General features: G+C 33.2%; 1 protein-coding gene across 2 annotated transcripts; it reads right to left on the bottom strand.

Annotated features, from left to right (window-relative positions):
• Nucleotides 1-2,196: 2,196 nt before the first annotated feature.
• On the bottom strand, nucleotides 2,197-9,836 carry LOC125072645 (serine protease 48-like). 2 transcript variants are annotated; one of them, XM_047683292.1, is made up of 7 exons: nucleotides 9,375-9,834; nucleotides 7,630-7,809; nucleotides 6,923-7,142; nucleotides 4,957-5,066; nucleotides 3,999-4,166; nucleotides 3,525-3,684; nucleotides 2,197-3,001 (listed from the first exon to the last, which is right to left on the bottom strand). In XM_047683292.1, exons 1-7 carry the CDS (start codon nucleotides 9,618-9,620, stop codon nucleotides 2,772-2,774), a joined length of 1,314 nt encoding a protein of 437 aa, XP_047539248.1. In that variant the 5' UTR covers nucleotides 9,621-9,834; the 3' UTR covers nucleotides 2,197-2,771. The 2 variants fall into 2 exon arrangements, with proteins under 2 accessions (XP_047539248.1, XP_047539249.1); XM_047683293.1 differs by lacking the exon at nucleotides 2,197-3,001 and adding an exon at nucleotides 3,086-3,186 and having other exon boundaries at nucleotides 9,375-9,836.
• Between the last annotated feature and the right edge of the window lie 3,144 nt (nucleotides 9,837-12,980).

Genomic DNA, 12,980 nt, shown 5'->3' on the forward strand with positions numbered 1-12,980 from the left:
TTTAGATTGACAACGTCTCAAGAAACAAGAGCAATTTTTCTTCACCTAAGAATTTATAGCAAAATTTTGAGCCGAATAAATAACGATAGAAATATTTTGTACTTACGGATCAACGTTTAAATCATACATACAATACATTCATTCATTCATACACATTCAATACATATTATAAAACAAAGTCGCTTACCGCTGTCTGTCCCTATGTATGATCTTTAAAATTACACAACAGATTTTGATGCGGTTTTTTTAATAGATAGGTTGTTTCAAGATAACTGTTTATATGTATAATACATGCACAATATAGTAGAGAAACACTAATAATTTAAGAGGTCTCTAAAGTTATGTCTTAAATAAACACATTTTTTTGCGCTTGCATTGCAAACGCTGGCTGAACCTGAGATAGATCAAAGTAATGCACTACAGTATTGTACACCTTAAAAAGTTCTTCAAAAAATTCAACAATGGTATATGTCCATCTCTTAGATACAGATACAGTTTTACGCAGGGACATACCGGTTTGTATTGTCTAATGACTGAAAAACTGTGAACGTTATAAGACATTCTGTAGCATGTTTAGTATTGCACCCGTGCGAAGCCTGGATGGGTCGCTCGTAATTAATATTTTGTAATAATACTTAAGCGCCTTAATAAAAACAATAGCAATATTACCGAATGAAATATTAACATTGTAAAGCAAAACTTGCAATTATTTTTTAAAAGGCGTTAATAATTAAATAAACTTGCTCATATTTGCTTTTAAACATAAAACTATCGAAGTGCCAACATTTTAGTATCATTAAGGCATATTTTAATAAAATAACAAACTCTATCCAACGTGCAATAACAATGGGATGAACGTAAATGCCATTATGTATTAATAGTATTAAATAAATTAAGTATCTATAATCCGGTCAAATTGATGGCTAATTATAATATTATATTATCATATAAATGAAGACTAAAGTTTTCGTATTAGTTCGTACTATCACACGATTTACACGAATTTCGTTACTCGTATATTATAGTATATTATGACCTTGAAAGTTGCTATAGAAGAATTCCAGGACTTCAATTTGGGATCAATTGTTTGATTATTTTAGTGATTCGCCTATTGGTTTTTTTATACACTTCTTGGTAGGTACCACTCGATCATCAGACATTCTACCTCCAAACAGCATACCATACCTAGTACTATTATGTTCCGGTTTGTAGGATAGGTGAACCAATATTACTACAGGCCCAAATTGACTGGACGTTTTTTGGTTATAGTTCTTTATCTAAATCTAAGCAGGGTGGTGGATATAGATACATAAGGAATGGTTAATATTTCTTACAGCCCCAAAAATACTTTGTATTATTATGTTCGAGTTTGAAATGTGAGTGATTCAGTGTAACTACAGGCACAAGTACCATCTTAGCTTACAAGTTTGGTACTGCATTGGAGATTGGCGATAAAGAATGGTCAATACTTCTTTCAGGCGATGACCACTATCATCAGGTTACCCATATACCATAGACATTGGCGCTGAAAGAATATCTGATGAGATGGAACACAGGCAGGCTTTGTGCAAAGCAATCCATCAAGGTATATTAAGACATTGCTGCTGAAACCGCTCTTTACTTGAACGGAGCGTCTACGTACGTCTATTCGTGAGACACAATATATCTACACGACGTACCTACGAACGTATATATATATCTTGACGACCTTTATGGTCGAGTAGTGTGTACACCGGTTTTCATGGGTACGCCACTCCGAGGTCCCGGGTTCGATTCCCGGCCAAATCATTGTAGAAAAAGTTCATTAATTTTCTATATTGTCTTGGGTTTGTTTGCGTTACTTCTGATTTTCAATAACACAAGTGCTTTAGCTACTTACATTGGGATCAGAGTAATGTATGTGATGTTGTCCAATATATTTAATTAAAGGCAAAACTGTTAAAAATAAAAAAATGAACAGAATACAATCAAATCAAGAATATCTACAGCAACGATGCTCGTACGTAGCCATATTCATATTCCTTCGGTTATCAGTGACCCATTTGACCTCGGTTGCCATTAAGTGCAGTGTAGCTATATAAAGGAAATAACCCATTACACAATTGACAATATATTTATATCACTTATCATTAATCTTTGGTCATATCAAGACTAAATTAAGAAAAACATCCCTTAAAAATATATAAATTAATTCTTGGTACATTTTATTATTTATATAAAATAAATACATATTCGAGTATACTTAAATTATTACATTCATTATAATTCAGTCATTGCATAATGTCTAACTTCAAATGAGTAGATATTTTATAAAAATCGGCTGTAACGTTTTGTAACAAATTTTATATATAGATAAGGAAAGTCACAGGGAAAGCTCGATCCCACAAGTACTAATCAGCAGTTAAAAAAATTTAAAGTATTAAGAACAATATGTATTAAGACTATTTGTACGCTTTCGATGTTAGAACAACAAGTAACACACCCATTTGATCCTACTGAAGGGACCGTAAAGGATCAAAATCGTTACTTATACTATAAATGGGAAATAAAGTTAATTTATTTATTTAAGACGTTTTCACATCTGAACTAGTCAATATATCATGAAATTTCGTATGCAAGTTGTCAGGGGTACAGAAAATATTGAGAAACCTCCCACACCTGACCCCTCATAAGCGGGCAAAGCCGTGAATCAAAACTAGTTTATAATAAAGTCAAGTTATACAGTCCACAATAGTTTTAATCAAGAAGTAACTATCAACTACAGTTACTTTTCAATTACTCGTAATATGATCTTTAATCCAAGTCAAATATTTGGATACGTCCGTAAATACAGCATATGAATTTGGATCACATATTGCCGCATCCTGTCTTGATAAGCTCGCTGAGACGATGCCTCTGACATACCAAGCGCCAGGAACTTTGTTGTCATCCTTGCCATCGATTATATCTGGTATGAAGACCAGGAAACCTCCACCACTATCGCCGTTACAAGCTGAGGTACCTGAAGTTATTAATTTAATTGTCTTCAATCAGTGAACTTAAATAGAGCAAAGAGGCCAGAAAAGTTATATTTAAATACCTCTGTCAGCATCATGTCTTTTATCTATTTACAAATGGATAGATTCTGTGATAATATCGGGGTGATACCTTTCCATTTGGTATTGTGGTTGAAGTGTGGTGATTGCGCTTGAAGATATAAACGTGCTATTGCTTGTAATCGTCGTTTATAATATTTTTATCTATTTTAAATCAAATGACGTTACAGAAGTTTTAATTGGAAAATGTATATTATTATCATACTTCGATTGCGCATCTAATCTAAATTCCCAAAAATCTTTCAGTCACATAAAATAATGTATTTTTGTCATACTTGAATGTGTTACGATTAAATTCATAAAAGATACATTACAATTCTAAAAAAGCTTATTTGCTTACGTTGTTATTAAGGTGAATGTTGAGATCAGCTTTTGATTTGAAATATCAGGTTAATATAAAATGTAAAGAAACGTCTAATTCATGCTTACCATTAGCAAATCCGGCGCAGAATTTCCTATTATTTCTTAAAGCATTGGAATAAAAAATTGGATTACTTAAAATACAAGAATAGTTAGGAATCAAGGGCATCTTTGCAGCATGGAGCGTTGATGTCAAGGAGTCTGTTCTATCGAATCCCCACCCAGTCACCTAAAATGGTGAAATCTTTTTAGCTGATTGTGTGTAAGTTTTTTTTTGTCTTAATATTAAATTAACTATTTAAAATACGACAGAACTTTCTATATATGTATATAGAAGATAATTATTTGTTGAAGCATTTTTTTTTATTGTGACTTAGTGTACGAAGTGACGCCCGTGGAAGTTTAGAGATTGTTCATGGTCTTTCGAGCCGGATACGTTAACGTAATAAATTAGTAAAATTAGACACCATGGTCATTACGAAAACTCAGCAAACCAAACAGAGCTGACATTAGTATAGTTTATGACCTTAATTCAGAACTCACCGTGCCGAAGATTTCATAGGAGGTAAGTTTGTCATAAGCCTCATCATACCACAAGCAGGCAGGCTGCACGTAATTGTTGAACACAACTTCGGTTCTCAGTTTTAATAACGATATATCATTTTGAAGATCATTATGGCTATATTCATCATGGACTATTACTTGGTACACCTGAAATTAAAACATTAAAAAAATACCGTTTAATAGGAATTATGAATATTTGTGCTCTGACAATTATTTAAAATTATTATGAAAAAGAATGACTACGTTATTGGCGATGGTTGATGGACGGGTAGATGATCCGTTTTTTAGCTTAAGATGTAATATGTATTATCTTGTAAATCAACGATTCTAGAGTGCTTGTAAAAATCCTGTTCGAATAAAGTTAATTTATGATTTGAATTCGAATAAGATGACCAAAGGAATTCTATAAGAAATTATAGTTTTCTTATTTATAAAATAAACATTCTGTTTTTAGTAACTCATCTTATAAAGATTGTAGGTTAAATGCCGGTTTTTTTCAATGAAAATAAATATTTTTAAAAATAAGGGCACGCTCGCTCTGTCTTCGGCAACACAATGAAAATATAAATAAAAAAGAGACCCCGTTGGACACTCGGTTGGAACGAAGTTGCTTTTGCTATATTTTATGTACTGTATAACGGACACAATATAATAAATTAACGTTTGAGAATAATTAAATAACAATGACGAAATTGTTATTAAAAATCCCGCTTGAATTAAAATAATAAAAAAATAATTATTATATTAGACCGCCTGCAATAGAAAGACACGGAGAGTAAGAAATAGAGAAGGACAGGTTGCCTGGAGAGAGTAGAATGTTTTTTCCTTAAAACCAAAATCAAAATATACTTTATTCAAGCAGGCTTTTACAAGCACTTTTGAATCGTCATTTAACGAACTTAACTTACGCAACTTCGTTCCAAAAAGAAAATCGTACCTGTATTTCCTGTGTGGTTGAATCACTTTGAAATAGGTGATATTTTCCTAAAAATACGCCCAGAACATCTGGTACAACTGGAGATCCACTAATAGTCGTACAATGGGCGGCTGTAAACAGAGACGAGGGTAAAAATTGGTATACTTCTACTTTGCCTTTCGAATATTTTTAAATTTTTATTTCTCATGAAATCTTTTTTTTTTTTGCATATGCAGCCCGTTAATGTCCCACTGCTGGGATAAAGGCCTCCTCTCCCTTTGAGGAGAAGGTTTGGAGCATATTCCACCACGCTGCTCCAATGCGGGTTGGCGGAATACATATGTGGCAGAATTTCTTTGAAATTAGACACATGCAGGTTTCCTCACGATGTTTTCCTTCACCGCCGAGTACGAGATGAATTATAAACACAAATTAAGCACATGAAATTTCAGTGGTGCCTGCCTGGAACCCGAAATCATCGGTTAAGATGCACGCGTTCTAACCACTGGGCCATCTCGGCTCTTTCATGAAATCTTTCATGAAATCAATCAGTGCAATATTAATCGTATCCTGCAGGTTACGTGACGAGATGACCAGAAATTGAAGAGCGTATACACGCTCTACACAGTTCTATTGCAATTGTATAATTGCAATAGAATTCCACAAAACATTCAAACTTATTCAATTGCAAAAAATCTCGTTATAAAACGTTTGTGTGTAAAGGAGGTTGTATATAGATGTAAAGAATATTATAGGACTGATGACGTCTTAGATGATAGCACACTTTCGGAATGAAAGCCTACAGGCCGTCTCAAATGAAAACCATTGTCACCGGTCGATTTCAGAAAATGACAAGATAGCCGACCAATCAGCGCTCAGTTTCAACTTTATAGTTAATCTGGCTTTGATCATTATTTTATACGTGTTTTAATTTTTTTTCCAAACCAACGTAAGGTTTCTCACTCTGTTGTCAACGAACACAATTGTAAATAGTAATTTAGCATTTGAAAGACTGATATTTTGGGTAAGAGTTGTGTGTTCTAGTAATCCAGTTCCTTTTTCTCTCTCGTTTTAGTGCAATATTATTGAAATACGCGATAGATGTTTACAAAATTTATACAAAATTAATTAACTAAACGTAGAGAAGCGAGAGTTCGTGAATAGATTAATGAATGTCAGATACGTCACTGTACCTATTATATGTTCATGGTGGAGCTCATCATTCTCTTTTGAATATCTCAGTTGGAATACAGTTGTAGTCCATTCGAGACTGTTAAACTGCCTAGAAACTGTTTCTCATTTCGTTGCGTACTCCAATTTTGGTGAAGTCAGATAAATCAATAAATCGGCCTACGTGTTTTGTTTAATACACACAAAAATTGTTCAACGTTGAAGATCCTAGCGGAAAATCACGCCAAAAACATGCATGCGTGCATCTTAACCGATGATTTCGGGTTCAAACCCAGGCAGGCACCACTGAATTTTCATGTGCTTAATTTGTGTTTATAACTCATCTCGTGCTCGGCGGTGAAGGAAAACATAGTGAGGAAACCTGCATGTGTCTAATTTCAACGAAATTCTGCCACATGTGTATTGGATTGCCAACCCGCATTGGAGCAGCGTGGTGGAATATGCTCCAAACCTTCTCCTCAAAGGGAGAGGAGGCCTTTAGCACAGCAGTGGGAAAATTTACAGGCTGCAAATGCTAAAAAAAAATGTATGTATGTTTGTGATTTTCTTAATCCCACCATAAGTTCTAAATGCCTGAACAGATTAAGTTTTATGGGATATCGATTAGGAGCCACAAATAATCCCGAGTGACATTGGCTATAAGTTAAATAATTCAGGGCAGTCATGTTTTTTATTTCAAAGTATAAAATTTGATTGGAAGGTATATCTATTTGAGATGAATAGGAACCAGGAACATATAGAAACAAACTAGCTAAATAAATCGAAGCAGCTTAAAGACAGAAATGTATTAAATTACCTGTTAAAACGAAATTCTTAGATATAAGAGTTCCACCACAGACGTATCTCAGTGAAGACCTTTCTTGTCTGTAAATAGCAACGTGCCAAGGCCAGTCGCCAGATTTCGTGTTAACTCCATTGACTATGAGCTCGGTATGCAGGACCTTACGCTTGCCACAAAAACGATCTGGTACATTTTTTCGTTTCGCCACACCAACTGGAAAGTCTTCGAAGTATGTCTGAAAATTGAAATGAGTGTATGCTCAACAATATGTTTTTGTACCTGGAAGCTACTTTCCGAAACGGTGATAGTATTTAAATATCGAGGATTCAAAAACGTTTCATTGTGAAGTTTACTTGAATAAAATTGATTTGATTTGATTTGTCCTGCTACTGGGCTATGGCCTCGTCTTAGCTTAAGAAGAAGTTAAAGAACCTCTTGCACCATGCTGCTAAGATGTGGATTGTTAGACACATGGAACAGGATTTCACCCAGCACATGTAGTTTTCCTTCATCGTCAAGCTTAAGATTAATTGTGAACACAAACATTTTTTAACAACAAGTGCTTGGTTTTAATTGGCAATCTTTGTGTTTTAGCTTCACATGTAGTCAATGTGTTATTTTCAATAATAATTATTACAGTATTGTAGTATTGGAATTTTAAAAGGACTATATGAATAAGAAATTATATATTATGTAATTCCATATCTCTAACACATACGTACCAAATTAGCTGCTCGGCAATTTTCCTCTCCGTCAATTTTGAGACTGGTTAAATACGGAGGTGAATATGGGGCAGGGTGTCCCTTTACATTCATTACGTATTCATCAATATTATCGACGAAGATCAATTTAAATACATTATAAACATTATCTTCTGAGCTTGAATATCGTGCACCGTTCCCCTGAAAAATTCAAAATAATATTTTTATAATGCGTTTTGGCATAGTCATGATCTCGTTCTTTAATTCAGTTAAGGCAGTTTTTCTTACAGCTGTGAAAGCATCAATGTGTGTGCGAACATTTTTCACACGTCACATTCTTTCTATTTTCAGTACCCTTTTCACCTCTATTGTCAACTGATGGTCTTTTTTTGTTCGGTAGCTATTGATAAATGAAGAAATTTAAAATAGATGTAAGAATTTTTTGTCAAAATTCTCATTAATAATTATGGTCAAATTTCGATCACAGGATCAACACTAGTTGTCATAATCAGTTAGAATGGGAATTTGTCACGACTAGGGATGATAAATTCCTGATAATTTTTTAGTGGTCCAACTGGGCTTAAAGCATTCGTTTCTGAGCGAACGAATGAATTTCTCTATAGTGGAATATACATATGTATAGTGATGTGTGGTGGTTTATGAATGAGATGAGTTTTTATAAGCTATATTAATGGTCAAAATTCGTCGTGAGGAAACATCGCTTTCTAGTTTAAATGTATGATGTATTGATGCACAACATCTTTGGTAAGTCAAGGGAATTGATGCATAATGTTTGATTAGGATTTCGAATTTCGATTTCTTACAAATTGGTACAGAAAATGCGTATAGATTGATTTGCCAAACAATATTGGCAGATTATATACAATCTTCATTAATGCCAAAGGTCGCTGTTTGACTTAAGAAATCGAGATAAAAGAAATATTATTATACATAAACAGTTAAACGTAGAACTGAACACTATAATATGGAATTGTTATTATTTTAATAAAACATTTTAAAGCCCATAGTTTTTGACCGCAAATCTTAAGAAATATCTTAAGATTCTTACATTATATCTATTTAATTATAGAATTGTATGATATCATATCTGGTTCATTTGTACCTCTGATGCCAATGATGTTACGAGTTTAACACTTGTGTGTTTGCTTGTGTCATAGTTGGTCCTAAGCAGATTGACCGATTTTTATTTATGATATTATATTTAGTTAAGAAAATCTGTTTGTTTAAAGATCACCTTCATCACCCCTTGTCTAGTTGTTCAAGTTTTATGACCAACTTCTTTCTGCCTGATTGATACAAAATTAACTTAATATAAATTGATATCAATGATATTAAATGTACATGTTAACCCTATCATGGTGCTGTATATTCATCTAGAACAGTTTATATACAATATCATTATATACATATATACTATATGTAAAATTTTGAACCATTATTTATGTCGCTAATGTGCCACCAACCCTGGGAAGTGAGATGCTATGACCCTTGTGCCTGTAGTTTCACTGGTTCACTCACCTTGCAAACTGGAATACAACAATACTAGCTATTGCTGCTTGGGAATATATTACGAGTGGGTGGTACCTACCCAGACGTACTTGTTAAAAGACCTACCACTAATCAGTGGTAGGTGGCGCATTGCCAACGTAAAGGATGACGTATAGTTTAAATAAATGTAATTAAACAAAGGCAGTCTCATAATACACAAAGATGTTAATTATCTCATCGTTTTTCCTCAAACTTACCAATGATAGTGCGGTTTCCGAATCGAATGTTAGCCGCAATTCCGTACCTATTGTTATCGATTTCTTTATGGTTATATTGTAACCATCTTCTAAGCCAGTTTTGAAATACGATACTATATCATCGTTATTAAGACACGGCTTTACTTGAAAAGCGGGCAATGGACGGACACTCTTATAGAATTTTATTGCGTTCACTTTTATTAATACCGATAATATAATTAAAAATAATTGATATATAACTTTCATTATCGGAATTTAATAACTTTTTTTTTCACAAGTCACATGTTGGGAATTTGTTAGGTTTTTATGCACGGTGTTTCTTATCATTTAGTATCACTGTGATTGTTTAATACACATTATATTATTGATTTGCGGTTGATCTTTAAAATAATTCAATTGATACGAGTTTGATCTGAGAATACGTGAGCTAAACTACTTGACACATCATCAAAGTTACAGTTCGACCGTGAAAACAGTCTAAGTGTAAAATAACCATTTTTTATCGTTGTCGTTGTATGTATCCTGTAGTTTTATTTTTCTCATTGTTACTTGTTTGAAATTTAATTATAAAGAATATTAAGTTTGTGTTTCTCATGTCCTGTGAGTAAATCTTCGAACTAAGAGTTATAAAGGTGAAGTCGGTCGATTGACGTTACAAATTGAATAATTTAAACTTCTTAATATATGTATTGAGGTCGATTTTTCACATACTCTATTTTAATATTTTTTTTACTATGATGCAAATCCAATATGGCGGCTTAATATATCCATTTTCTTGGCATTTTACATATTATACCATATATGTCAATCTCATAGTTACAAATCTAACAAAACTTTATAAGTCAACGTATATCGTGCAGTGGTGAATCGCAAGAATTAACTTAAGAATTCGCCATTTTGATACGTGTATTCTATTAATGCTATTATTATTTTAGTCAATGTCTCACTTCATATTTTGACATTTCACGATCATGTTTCATCAGATGAGGCTAAAGATTGGTATATCGCACGTGACATTGGCGAAATAATCAGTGCCCTCTTGGCACAAATAAAAGCCAAAACAAAAAAAGAGATTGTTATATAAGGAAGGGGTTAGGCGTCTAATCGTTATCAGACATGATGAAATTCGAAATTAAAGTCTAATCGTTCACGCTAGGAAGTTATTTTCGATATTCCCATCAACTATGACAATTTTCCGTTGTCATAGTAACGACCATGCTCAAGCTTACAACTTGACGTTGCCAGTTGTACGATAAACAGTAAATAAATCCTAATTAAAATTTTTGATGCTGCGGCACATATATATTATTATTATGATATAAAAATTAAAAAAATAATAATATCATATGAAGCAGTAAAAAATGTGTGTTGTCATAATTAAACGTGATGTTTTTTTACTTGACGATTACAAATAAGTGACTGCAACATCGTGAACAAGAATTACTCGTTTGATATCATTGTATTTGTTAAGGAAAACAGCTTATATAATAGCGAATTGTGATATTTACTGCCACAAAATAAGAGCTATTATTCTTTAACGGTTATTTTTGTGAGAAATAAAGATTTTTTTACCTCAGTTCAAGGTCAAGTTGTTATTAAGGAATATCCTTATCATGTTTTTATTTATAATTGATTTGTAGGACAAGACACTGGGATTTAGATGAATTAATTTATTGCTTAAACTTTGTGATTGATAACATAGGATTACATTTTGTATGTTTTATTTATGTTTAGTGAGCGTCTCCTTTGTGCGGCGATGTATACGGTTTTACGATAAGATCCCAGTAAGCGTACAGGATACCTGTTGCTAAATTGACGCTTGGATTAGATACTTCTTAGATGATAGCAACTTGGGATTCAAAGGAACGCCTCCTGACATTTATTTTTTATATTGAATATTTCGAAACAATTACAATAATTGCCAAAAAACACCGTCGAGATACATTGGTTGGTGCTTCTCGTGGTTCAACAAAACTTAATCCTTCGATATATTAAATAAAGGATTTCAAATTTTCTTATGTATGAGTATATGCGAACAGTTTTTCTGTTGATTCGTTTATTTTTTTTACAAATTTTCGAACATTCGCCTGTGCACCTCCTAACATTGTTCTTTGAAGTGCTTAATAAAATTAGTTTTAACGTTTACAATGTTCTTGGTTTTGAAGGCTATAATAGGTCTATAGCTCTTCTATTAATTATGCCTACTAAGGGTTTATAGCCGACTAATAAGCGGTATTAGGTTTCCTTCCCATGACACAATCTCCGCCATTGATCTTTACTATTATGTGTGTGCATGGTGCATATACCATGGCAGCTACCCTTCCCGGCTTCACGCCGGTATATAAGGTCCTATAAACAAATTTTAGATTACATTACATACATACATTAACAGCTTGTAAATTTCCTACTGCTAGGCTAAGGCCTCCTCTCCCTTTGAGGAGAAGGTTTGGAGTATATTCCACTACGCTGCTCACTTGTGGCAGAATTTCGTTGAAATTAGACACATGCAGGTTTCCTCACGATGTTTTCCTTCACCGCCGAGCACGAGATGAATTATAAAAACAAATTAAGCACATGAAACTTCAATGGTGCTCGCCTGGGTTTGAACCCGAAATCATCGGTTAAGATTTACGCGTTCTAACCACTGGGCCATCTCGGCTCAACTTTTACATTGAAGAACATAAAATGAAAAATTATTTTTATCATATAAATGAATTTGTTGGGTTTTCTCAACTATAATATGCATGTGTTATACATATAAACCTGTAGTCACTCTATTTATTGATGAAAAAGTCATTTATTTATTATTTAATGTCCGATTATTAATTTAATTTATATTTTAGCATAGTTATTTCTATTCTTTCTTGAAAAAGGATTATATAATGCACTGGCTTGAGCCAAGTGCATAGTTAGGGGTGTTAGCTTAAGAATTTTCTAACAAGACGGCATTTATTTAAAATTACAGCCCTCTGTAAAAGTATTGAACAGATCTACGGATATTCAGCGATTTTAAATTGCCATGAAGATTGTCAGGTATAACTCCTGTGGAGGATAGAACTATACTCCTCATTTTGGTGTTCTTAAGTTTTCATCTCTATGGATAAATAAATATAAATATACAACATTACATACATTACTCTGATCCCAATGTAAGTAGCTAAAGCAATTGTGTTATGGAAATCAGAAGTAACGACGGCACCACAAACACACACCCAAGACAACATAGAAAACTAATGAACTTTTTCTACATCGACTCGGCCTGAATCGAATCCGGGACCTCGGAGTGGAGTACCCATGAAAACCGGTGTACAAACTACTCGGAGATCGTCAATCACTGTACTAAGATAATTTTTCGGTAAGGGTGTTAGTTAAATTATTATAGGTGTTATTTATATTATTATTAATTGTACTGTACAAATAGTTTATTTAAGAACTATCTTAAATATATACAAATGGAGTATGGTTATTAATATTTAATATGAAATCGTGAACATTTTGAAGACAAAATAATTGTCTTCTAGATATTATTGATTTTTGCAAGTTTTTGCTTGATGATGGTAGGTGCACATCATTACCAAGTTGCGTATCCATAAAAATGTCACTTCA

This window comes from Vanessa atalanta, chromosome 22, assembly GCF_905147765.1.
Source record: "Vanessa atalanta chromosome 22, ilVanAtal1.2, whole genome shotgun sequence".
NCBI classification, from domain to species: domain Eukaryota; kingdom Metazoa; phylum Arthropoda; class Insecta; order Lepidoptera; family Nymphalidae; genus Vanessa; species Vanessa atalanta.